The following is a 12137-nucleotide window of genomic DNA, read 5'->3' as shown; positions in this document are numbered from 1 at the left end:
AGCATCTATGGTGAAAGAAACAGAGTTTCATTTCAGGTCCAATATGAATCTTCTTCAGAGCTGAAAGGAGCTGGAAAATTGTTGGGTTTATGCTTAAACAGAAGGTATGAGGACCAAATGGAATAGATAGCCACAGCAAAAGACAAAGGAAGTGCTAATGGTGATGTAGGGGATACACATACGTAAAGTAGATGTAAATGATAGGTGTGAAAAGATGCTGTTGGGGATGGAGGGGAGAGGAAGAGGAAAGGGGATTATGATCAAAATCATGCTCTAATGTTGTTGGCTGTTGAACTCCCTAAGACTGCAAACTTCCAAAGGGGAAGATGAGGTGTTGTTCCTCCACCTCAAAAACACAGGATTCCTGTTTCACTGGAAGACTGTAGGAAGCTCAAAACAGAAATGCTTGCATAGGATGATAAGCAACTGGAAGGTTGGGGTCATTCTTATGGACAGGCAGAGGAGTTTCTCAAAGTGTTCACCCAGTGTGTATTTAATCTTGGCAATGTGAAAGAGGTTGAAAATGTGTTGCTGGAAAAGCGCAGCAGGTCAGGCAGCATCCAAGGAACAGGAGAATCGACGTTTCGGGCATAACGTCGATTCTCCTGTTCCTTGGATACTGCCTGACCTGCTGCGCTTTTCCAGCAACATATTTTCAGCTCTGATCTCCAGCATCTGCAGCCCTCACTTTCTCCAATGTGAAAGAGGTTGCATTGTGAGCAGCAAATACAACAGACTAGATTGAAAGAAATTCAAGCTAAATAGTGCTTCATCTGGATGAAGTGGTTGATGCCTTGGAGACGTGAGGAAGAAAGAGGTGAAAGGGCAAATGTCACATCTTCTGTGATTGCATGGGAAGGTGCCATGGGGAGTGAGAGTTTATTAGGAGCAATGGAGAAGTGGCACAGGATGTGGCGGAGGGAACAGTCTCTGCAAAATGGTGACAGCAGTGCGGAGGGGAAGATTTGCTTGGTGGTGCCATCTGCTGGATGTGGTAGAAATGGCATAGGCTGATCCTTTTAATGCAGAGAATGGTGGGGTGCAAGGTTCTAAAAGTGCAGGAAATATGATGGACAAGGCCAAGAGCCCGGTAAGCCAGGGTGGAGACAGCTTCCTTGACTGATGTAAAAGGATAACGTGTTTGATGCACCCCAGTGGAAAGTGCAGATGTGACAAAGACAGAGAAACTGGAAAAATGGAATTGTGTCCTTGCTGGAAGCAGGTTGTGAGGAAGTGTAGTCAAGGTAACTGTGGGATTCAATGGGTTTGTAATGGATATTGGTGGACACCCTGTCCCCAGAAATGGAAAAAAGTGAATTTGAGGAAAAAAGGGAAAAGTCAGAGATGAGCCAGAGAAAGGCAAAAGAAATATGGAAATTAGAAGCAAACTGATAAGTTTTTCCAATTCCGGATTACAGCAGGAAGCAGCTCCAATGATGTAATCAACCTATTGCATAAACGGTTGAGTAGAGGCCTAGGATAGACTGAAGTAATAAATGTTCCACATACACTATGCAAAAAAAAAGCTGGTAGTGGATGGATACTCTCCAGATTTGTTTTCAAGTAAGATACAGAGAGCCTTCTAACCATCCTGTTGGGCAATCAACATGTAGAGGGATTATACATCTATGTTGAAGAGCTGGCAGCTCCAAGCCCAACCTCACTATTGAACCTGCTGATAAGGATGAGGGGAGAGGGAGGGGTGGTGGGGGTGTTGGTGATATTATGGCAAACTGACCTCTATATTGCCGAGGCCAGACACCAACTCTCTGGCACCTCCGTTTACCGTCCCCTCGACTATGACCCCACCTCTGATCACCAAGCCATTATCTCCCAGACCATCAGTTCGGGAGATCCCTCTACATGTTCATTGCCTATCAGGATGGTCTGAAAGCTCCCTGTTTCTTTCTTGAAAAGAGACCTGAAGAGAATCCATCCACTATAGCCTCCAACCTGATAGTTCCCCAACCCTGCACCACCCGTTTCAATCTCCTACCCAAATCCATACCTGTGATTGCCCCAGTCGACTGATTGTCTCTGCCTGCTCCGGCCCCACCGAGCCCATCTTTTCCTATCTCGACTTCCTGTTTTTCCCTTTGGTGCAGGAACTCCCTACCTACATTCAAGACACAACCCACACCCTTCACCTCTTCCAAAATGTTCAATACCCCAGTCCCTAACACCTCACCTTCACCATTGATGTACAGATCATTTACACCCATATTCCCCACACAGAGGGCCTGGAAGCCCTCCATTTCTTCCTCTCTCATAGGCCTAACTGGTTCCCCTCTACTGACATTCTCATCCGCCTGGCAGAACTAGGGTCCTCACCCTCAACAGTTTTTCATTTGGTTCATCCCACTTCCTATAAACCAAAGCCGTAGCCATGGGCACTCGCATGGGCATGAGCTAATCCTGCCTCTTTGTAGGATTCATGGTACATTCCCTTTTCCAAAACTACACCAGCACCATCCCTCACCTCTTCCTCCACTACATTGATGACTGTATCAGTGCTGCCTTGTGCTCCCACAAGGAGCTTAAGCAGTTCATTAACTCCACCAATACCTTCCATCCCGCCCTCAAATTCACCTGGACCATTTCCAACACCTCCCTCGCCTTCCTGATCTCTCTGTTTCCACCTCCAGAAACTGACTCATCACTGATATCCATTTCAAACCCACTGACTCCCACAACTACCTCAACTACCTCAACTACACCTCCTCTTACCCACTCTCCCGAAAAAAATGCTATCCCATACTCCCAATTCCTCTGCCTCTGCTGCATTTGCTCCCAGGATAAAGCATTCCGCTCCAGGACATCCCAGATATCCTCCTACTTTAGGAACCATAATTTCTCCTCCTCGGGAATTAAGGATGCCCTCAACAGCATCTCCTCCATTTCTCACACTTCTGCCCTTTAACCCCTTCCCCCAACAACAGTAAGGATAAGTCCCCTTAGTCTTCACATAGCACCCTACCAACCTCCAAATCCAAAGCATCATTCTCTGACATTTCTGCCACCTACAATCAGATCCCGCTACCAAAAATGAAGTTCCTTCCCCACCCCTGTGCACTTTCCACAGGGACCTTTCACTCCACGACTCCCTCATCAACTTTACACTCCCCACCAACTTCTCCACCACATCCAATATCTTTCCCTGCAACCACAAGAAGTGTAACACCTGCCTCCATATCTCCCCTCTCATCTCCATCCAAGCCCCCAAATAATCCTTCCAGATCTGACAGAGATTCACTTGCACGTCATCCAACATCATCTATTGTATCTGTGCTCCCGACGTGGTCTCCTCTGTATCAAGGAGACCAAATGCAGATTCGGAGACCGGTTCACAAAGCATTTGTGCCCTGCACCAACCTGACTTTTCAGTTGCCATCTACTTTAATTCCCCCTCCCACCCCTCCGGCGACATGTCCATCCTTGGACTCCACTGTCAGAGTGAGGCCAAACAGAAACTGGAGGAACAATACCTTATATATCACCTGGGAAGCTTACAGGCCAATGGCCTCAACATCGACTTCACCAGCTTCAAAGTCCCTCCTCCCCTAGCCTTATCCCATGTCTCGCCCCACTCCCTTCTCACCTCCCTGGTCTGTCCATCTTCCTACTCACCTATCCACTCCACCCTTTCCACTGATCAATCACAATAACCCCCTACCCGCATTCACATATCACCATCCCACCTACCCTTTTCCCAGCTCCATCCCCTTCCCCCAATATACTTATGAGTTTCCTCCCTCTTCCCAGTCCTGGCGAAGGGTTTTGGCCCGAAATGTTGACTTTCCTGCAGTTTGACCTGCTGTGCTTTTCCAGCTTCACATCTAATATTTCTTTGGCGCTGGAATGATTGCCCAAGATTAGAGAAAGGAAAAAGAACCTTAAAACTCAGCAACCAATCACTTATCTAATTAATGCTTCTGAACTGCAGTCCTCATGTCTCGCTGTCCCTCACAACCTCTCTCAGATGACTTTCTTTCAAAACTTAGAACAGCAGCTTCTCTAAATACCCTCAGTCACCAGGTTCAGTACACTGCTGAAGCTGAAGACCATCTGGCTGGCCTATCCACTCCATGCATGAGCAAAGACCTCCTGTATGTATTGCAGCTAGAAATCCAAATTGTTACCCAAATTAGGCCTTGCTGGCTAGGGAATCAACTTCAAATATGCACTTTATTAACTTATGTAGCTCTCAATAACAGATAGCTTGTTACCACTGACTAAGAGTGGAAGAAACTAAACTAAATTAAATACTAAATATTTGAGCAGCTTTGAAAATAAAGAGTTCAATTGACCAAATTCCTGAGTCGAGTATTCTATTTCTATTTCTGTGAACTACCCTCCAGCTGTGTTAACTCAAATGTCATTTTTCTAAATTTATTGGATTCAAAAGTTTTGCCAGTAGAATGAAGACTTTCTATTTTTCTGAAATAACTGTAAATCACTGTGTTTGGCTATGAATATGCTGCATTTAAAAGGGATATACTCTTCTATACTCATTTGTTTTATAGGCTTAATGTTTGGAATCATCTGCATTGGAATGGCTGCATTATCCTCTCTGATGGGAAGCGTTCTGCAGGTAGGATTCACTTGTGCTAATAGATGTAACTGGACTTCACTTTTGCTGAATTTTACTCTTCATCAGCATATCCAGTGCTCAGGCCCATAAATACAAATTTCTCTCATTTTAATCATCCACTGCTGGGTTAACACATCTAGCTGAGGAATGATAATTAGTCAACTCTCTAGCAATGCACATTTGTCACTCACCCCAACCATTCCTACTGCATGACTGTGACATTTCAACTTCTCATGGCAATCCTCCCATGCTCAGATTGTCAAAGGTTACCAGTTTAGGACTACAGCTTTACCCTCCTTGTAAGGAGATTTAGAAACTGGTGTTATAATCCCAGAACTGGCCAAGCCTGACTCCAGACCGAAATCTAGCTTGATAGAACATGTCTTTTTTAAATTGTTGTGGCGGCCATTCACTGAAACATAAGCTGCAAAACTGCCAATCTGCCAATTTGGTTTTAAAAATAAAACACAAGTTTATTACCTGAAAAAAAAAGGAACAAACCAAGTTACTTACATAGAACATAATTTGAAAGATTTTGAACACATCAAAATTAAATCCAACCTATTCCAACATCACTTTAAAGCACTTAAATACCAGAGCGAGATCTCAATCACATCTATCAGTTTGATTTAAACATTTTTGATGGTACTAGGCAAGAACTCTCAAAAGCTGATTGGAGGCAAATGTTCGCAGGTAAAGGGATGGCTGGAAAATGGGAAGCCTTCAGAAATGGGATAACGAGAATCCAGAGAAAGTATATTCCTGTCAGGGTGAAAGGGAAGGCTGGTAGGTGTAGGGAATGCTGGATGACTAAAGAAATTGAGGGTTTGGTTAAGAAAAAGAAGGAAGCATATGTCAGGTATAGACAGGATAGATCAAGTGAATCCTGAGAAGAGTATAAAGGAAGTAGGAGTATACTTAAGAGGGAAAACAGGAGGGCAAAAAGGGGACATGAGATAGCTTTACAAATAGAATTATGGAGAATCCAAAGGGTTTTTACAAATATATTAAGGACAAAAGGGTAACTAGGGAGATAATAGGGTCCCTCAAAGATCAGCAAGGTGGCCTTTTTGCGGAGCCACAGAAAATGGGGGAGATACTAAATGAATATTTTGCATCAGTATTTACTGTGGAAAAGGATATGGAGGATATAGACGGTGACATCTTGCAAAATGTCCAGATTACAGAGGAGGAAGTGCTGGATGTCTTGAAATGGTTAAAGGTGAATAAATCCCCAAGGACCTGATCAGGTGTACCCGAGAACTCTGTGGGAAGCTAGAGAAGTGATTGCTGGGCCTCTTGCTGAGATATTTGTATCATCGATAGTCACAGGTGAGGTGCCGAAAGACTGGAGGTTGGCAAATGTGGTGTCACTGTTTAAGAAGGGCGGTAAAGACAAGCCAGAGAACGATAGTCTGGTGAGCCTGACTTCAGTGGTTGGCAAGTTGTTGGAGGGAATCCTGCGAGACAGGATATACATGTATCTGGAAAGGTAAGGACTGATTAGGGATAGTCAACATGGCTTTGTGCGTGGGAAAACATGTCTCACAAACTTGATTGAGTTTTTTGAAGAAGTAACAAAGAAGATTGATGAGGGCAGAGCAGTAGATGTGATCTATATGGACTTCAGTAAGGCGTTTGACAAGGCTCCCCATGGGAGCCTGATTAGCAAGGTTAGATCTCATGGAATACAGGGAGAACTAGCCATTTGGATACAGAACTGGCTCAAAGGTAGAAGACAGATGGTGGTGGTGGTCTGTTGATTTTCAGACTGGGGGCCTGTGACCAGTGGAGTGCCACAAGGATCGGTGCTGGGTCCTCTACTTTTTGTCATTTACATAATTGATTTGGATGCGAACATAAGAGATACAGTTAGTTAGTTTGCAGATGACACCAAAATTGGAGGTGTAGTGGACAGCGAAAAGCGTTACCTCAGATTACAACAGGATCTGGACCAGATGGGCCAATGGGCTGAGCAGTGGCAGATGGAGTTTAATTCAGATAAATGCGAGGTAATGCATTTTGATTAGATTAGATTACATTACAGTGTGGAAACAGGCCCTTCGGCCCAACAAGTTCACACCGACCCACCCATACCCCTACATTTACCCCTTACCTAACACTACGGGCAATTTAGTATGGACTACGTTTTTGTACCTTGTATTTACTTGTGATTTTGTTAGACAAAATATTCCCTGTGGATTTCTGAAACCTGCTATCAGGTTCAAATGGGGATCAGACGTCAGCTGTGTGGGATAGAATTACTCATTGTGATTTAGATGCCAGAGGTGGGTTTGCCACCCATTGACAAGTGCTTCTCAAGGCTTGAGGGCTAACAGGAAGCCACTTATCTTGAAAACAGTACAGAATATGGTAAGGGAGAAGGAGAAGGCACTTCAAAATGGTGGCATCCTCTCTGCAAACATTTCATGTTTAAAATATGCAATGGCCTCTACAGTCAGGCCACCATTGTGATGGGAGACCTGCTGCTGCACTTCAAGCAGACCAGGAGGCCTCTAAGTCTACCTGGCATATTGATCCCTGGTCTGCTGTTTGGAAGTTGTTTCTCTGCAGCGGACCTGTCCCTCGCCACATGCAAGGACCCAGAGATTGACGCTGGTGCAGATAGGAGCTGGGAAATTGGCACACTGGTCGGTGACATGAAACTGCGTGCCCACCTTTATTCCTAGCCGAAGAATGTGCTGAAAGCCCTGGCTTATTCCATCTGCTGCCAGTTTGTGTTGGGTTCAACCCCAATTGTTATAGCATTACATTAAAATGCATATCTATTAAGAAATATTTTCTGATTCAGAGCTTTCAATCAATTAATATTTTGGACTATTAGAGACAGTTCCTCCAGGAGAAAGAAAGTTTAATAGAGAACAGGAAATTTCACTAAAATATGTCAATTCCAAAGCTGCAGCAGGACTTTACAACATGCAGCTTAAGGATTCAAGGTAACTAGTTATTCTGGTGACATCAGCAGTGAAAAGATTAAAACCTATTTTAAACTGAGAGGCAGAGGAATGTAAAATACATCTGGTGATTTTCATTGATGTCAGTTTTTGGCCTTTCCAGACAGACATTATACAAAAGTAACAGCCCTCCATTTTTTTCCTCTGTCTTCCAGGCTGCCCTCACTATATTTGGGATTGTTGGTGGTCCATTGCTTGGCTTGTTCCTGCTTGGCATGATATTCCCTTGTGCTAGTTCAATTGTAAGTACCTGACAGACATCAGACACTGATGAAAGGGTAATGACAAAACTGGGGGAAAATCTGGAATATGTGGAGGTCCAAAGAGATTTGGTAGACTGGGTACATCAATCATTAAAAAATGACAAAAATGTACAGAAAATCAAGAATGCTAAAGAATACAAGGGATAGGCCAAGTTTCCACCTGAGAGAGCTTTGGATTGATGGCACCTGAAGAATTTTTAGCCTCAGGAGGAGTGAAGCTTTACTTTTCCAGAATAACTCCAAGAGTTATCTGTAAGAAGAGATCACACAAACTGGTATTTTATTCTCTGGAATTTAATAGATTAAGGGGTACTTGATTGAAGTTTTCATGGAAAAATGTGAATAGGGTAGGTGTTCCCGCTAGTTGGGGGGTTGGAATAAGGAGCATAGCCTAAACATTAGAGCTCAAACTTTCAGAAATGAAATTAGAAAACACTGAAGGATGTAAAGTGTAATAGCTTGGATTTCTTCTCCACAAATGGCAACTGATGTTGGTTCAAGAGTAAATTTTAAAGACGGGATTCACTGAGAGAGTTTTATTAGATCAGCTGTTAAAAGGATATGGGTCAAAGCTGATGAGATTTGGTCAGAGATTAGCTATGATCTCAATAAATGAAGTGAATTGAATTGAACTGAAATGAATTCGGTTTATTGTCACATGTATTCACTTGAGTACAGTGAAATGTTTACAAGTCGGCACTTACGATACCATCTTAGGTGCAAAGGTACCTAGGTATAGAATCTTATATACAAAGCAGAGAATGAAGGAAAACAAAATTAAGACGTTGGATGTTACAGTCTTTCTTACTAAAAAGCAGAAGAACAAGGAAACACAGTTAACAGTACAACACCACAGCCCAAAAGTGCTTGGTAATGCTGTGCTCGCACTCCCCACAAGAGCTAGACATTCTGCACTTCAGATCAATCTCAGCCACCCCTACCACATCACCCCACACATCACACACCCACCCCACCCCATCCTCCATCCTGCCACCATGTGGGCTACATGTTCCCGCCACCTTGCAGCCTGTTCCAACTACCTTTGCTGTCACAGGAAGTCTCTCCCAACTCCCATCGCTGCCATGAGCTGCCTGCTCCAGCTCTTGTCATTAGCTGCCCCTGGACTGCCTGCTCCCATTGTCAAAGTCCCTGAGCTGCCTGCTCCCTCTGTCACTGCCCTTGACCTGCCTGCTCCCTCTGTCACTGTCCCTGAGCTGCCTGCTCCCTCTGTCACTGTCCCTGAGCTGCCTGCTCCCACTGTCACTGCCCTTTAGCTGCCTGCTCCCTCTGTCACTGTCCCTGAGCTGCCTGCTCCCTCTGTCACTGCTCCTGAGCTGTCTGCTCCCTCTGTCACTGTCCCTGAGCTGCCTGCTCCCATTGTCACTTTCCCTGAGCTGCCTGCTCCCCATTGTCACTGTCCCTGAGCTGCCTGCTCCCTCTGTCACTGTCCCTGAGCTGCCTGCTCTCACTATCCCTGCCCCTGGGCTGCCTGCTCCCACTGTCTCTGCCCCTGGGCTGCCTGCTCCCACTATCTCTGCCCCTGGGCTGCCTGCTCCCACTATCTCTGCCCCTGGGCTGCCTGCTCCCACTATCTCTGCCCCTGGGCTGCCTGCTCCCACTGTCTCTGCCCCTGGGCTGCCTGCTCCCACTATCTCTGCCCCTGGGCTGCCTGCTCCCACTATCTCTGCCCCTGGGCTGCCTGCTCCCACTGTCACTGCCCCTGGGCTGCCTGCTCCCACTGTCACTGCCCCTGGGCTGCCTGCTCCCAGTGTCTCTGCCCCTGGGCTGCCTGCTCCCACTGTCTCTGTCCATTAGCTGCCTGCTCCCACTGTCACTGCCCCTGGGCTGCCTGCTCCCACTGTCTCTGTCCATTAGCTGCCTGCTCCCAGTGTCTCTGCCCCTGGGCTGCCTGCTCCCACTGTCACTGCCCCTGGGCTGCCTGCTCCCAGTGTCACTGCCCCTGGGCTGCCTGCTCCCACTGTCACTGCCCCTGGGCTGCCTGCTCCCACTGTCACTGCCCCTGGGCTGCCTGCTCCCACTGTCACTGCCCCTGAGATGCCTGCTCCCACTGTCACTGCCTCTGAGATGCCTGCTCCCACTGTCACTGCCCCTGGGCTGCCTGCTCTCACTGTCACTGCCCCTGGGCTGCCTGCTCCCACTGTCACTGCCCCTGGGCTGCCTGCTCCCACTGTCACTGTCCCTGAGCTTCCTGTTCCCACTGTTTCTGCCCCTGAGCTGCCTGCTCCCTCTGTCTCTGTCCATTAGCTGCCTGCTCCCACTGTCACTGTCCCTGAGCTGCCTGCTCCCACTGTCACTGTCCCTGAGCTGCCTGCTCCCACTGTCACTGTCCCTGAGCTGCCTGCTCCCACTGTCTCTGCCCCTGGGCTGCCTGCTCTCACTGTCACTGGGCTGCCTGCTTCCATGTCTCTGCTCCTGAGCTGCATGCTCCCACTGTCACTGCCCCTGGGCTGCCTGCTCTCACTGTCACTGGGCTGCCTGCTCCCACTGTCACTGAGCTGCCTGCTCCCTCTGTCACTTCTCCTGAGCTGCCTGCTCCCTCTGTCACTGCCTCTGAGATCCCTGCTCCCTCTGTCACTGCCTCTGAGATGCCTGCTCCCACTGTCACTGCCCCTGAGGTGCCTGCTCCCACTATCACTGTCCCTGAGCTGCCTGCTCCCTCTGTCACTGCCTCTGAGATGCCTGCTCCCACTGTCACTGCCCCTGAGCTGCCTGCTCCCACTCTCTCTGGCCCTGAGCTGCCTGCTCCCGCTCTCACTGTACCGGAGCTGCCTGCTCCCACTGTCTCTGCCTCTGGACTGCCTGCTCCCGCTGTCACTGTACCGGAGCTGCCTGCTCCCACTGTCTCTGCCTCTGGACTGCCTGCTCGCACTGTCACTGCCCCTGAGATGCCTGCTCCCACTCTCTCTGGCCCTGAGCTGCCTGCTCCCAGTGTCACTGCCGGCCTTCTCGGCTGTCCGCTCCTGCTCTGATCACCCAGAGCTGCCTATTCCCACCCTCGTTACCAGCCATACCGGGCAGCCTGCTCTAGCACTCCTCCACCCCCTGGCTGCTTCCGCGTTCCTCACTGAGAAGAAGCCACAGTGCCACTGACCACCAGAGTTCTGCCCGCCCACACCAACCACCTCACAGCCAACCACTCAAGGCCCCAGCCACTGCTGTCATCACCTCTACAAACAAGCTCCCTCCGGATGGTAAGTACAGAAAAACCAACAAAACGAGAAAAAAATTGAGAAAAGAAGAACAGAAAATGATCGGACTGGATGAACTCAGCCTCTGAAACCCTCAGCTGCTGCCATCTTGGAGTTACTGTGCATGGTAGTGGAACAAACTGAAGGACAAAATGGTTTACTTCTGTCTCTGTTTTCATGTGTTCCCTGTAATAACTCAGGAAGCATAACTGGACATCATTTCTTGCTAAATACCAAAATAGTGAACACCAAACTAATCAGAGCATACATAGGCTGGTTAGACCCATCCATGAACCTGCTTTTTATATATTCTGTAAATGTTATCAGACATAAACGAATGACTTTCCTACCACCAAATCACAATGACCTTTTTTTTGGTTTGTTTTTAAACTATTAAAGATCACCAATAATCACCCATGCAGCCAATTAGAAATTTACATGCCAAGCCTATTGTGGAAACACAACCCATTAAAAGTGAGGGGAGGGTTAGTTAGAGAGAGCAGGATGGGGCTACATCAAAAGGAAGTTGGATGGGGAAATAAAGAACTGGGTCTGCTTTTTTTAAACGAATCAACCTACTCACAAGATTTTTTTACACATCTTAGGAGTAGGTGGGGTTTGAACCTGGGTGTCCTGGCACAGAAGTAGGGACATCAGGACTGTATCACAAGAGCCCTCAGATGGCTGTGTCTGCTTTATTTCTTTTTTTCCTTCTCTTTATACCCGGAAGTGCAAACACACATGATTGAGCAACCTTCCCCACCACCAAAATCACTGACTATTTTTTTGCTTTTTTTTATCCTACTGACCACCAGCATTAAAACATCCTTTTTTTTAAATCCACAAAGAGATCAATTAGTGATTACTCATGGGCCTTGTAGGGATTATCACATCCCCATGCTAATGTGGCACCTGCTTTTAGGGGTATTTATCTGTAGAATGTTGCCCATTCCTCTCGCCTGAAATATTTCGAAGGGTCTATTTAGTTTACAATGATAGAGGCACAACCATTAGTGACTGAACAACAGGTGGCTCTTGTATCTTGAACAAAGTGATATTGGTTAAGGTTTGTCTATTGGGCTGTAATTAAGGTGCACAC

General features: G+C 46.9%; 1 protein-coding gene across 2 annotated transcripts in view; it reads left to right on the top strand.

Annotated features, from left to right (window-relative positions):
- Positions 1-12137, top strand: part of LOC122563318 (sodium-coupled monocarboxylate transporter 1) — a 114937-nt gene that overhangs the window by 83671 nt on the left and 19129 nt on the right. For both annotated transcript variants that reach the window (XM_043717040.2, XM_043717041.2), the window contains exons 10-11: positions 4524-4591; positions 7722-7808. In XM_043717040.2, coding sequence (XP_043572975.2) covers positions 4524-4591; positions 7722-7808 — 155 coding nt within the window. The remainder of the gene's footprint in view (positions 1-4523; positions 4592-7721; positions 7809-12137) is intronic.

This window comes from Chiloscyllium plagiosum, unplaced genomic scaffold (genome assembly GCF_037043375.1).
Source record: "Chiloscyllium plagiosum isolate Xiang-an unplaced genomic scaffold, Cpla_swu_hap1 HiC_scaffold_26, whole genome shotgun sequence".
Lineage (NCBI taxonomy): Eukaryota > Metazoa > Chordata > Chondrichthyes > Orectolobiformes > Hemiscylliidae > Chiloscyllium > Chiloscyllium plagiosum.
The sequence above is the reverse complement of the archived record's forward strand: the minus strand, read 5'-3'. Positions and strand labels throughout refer to the sequence as shown.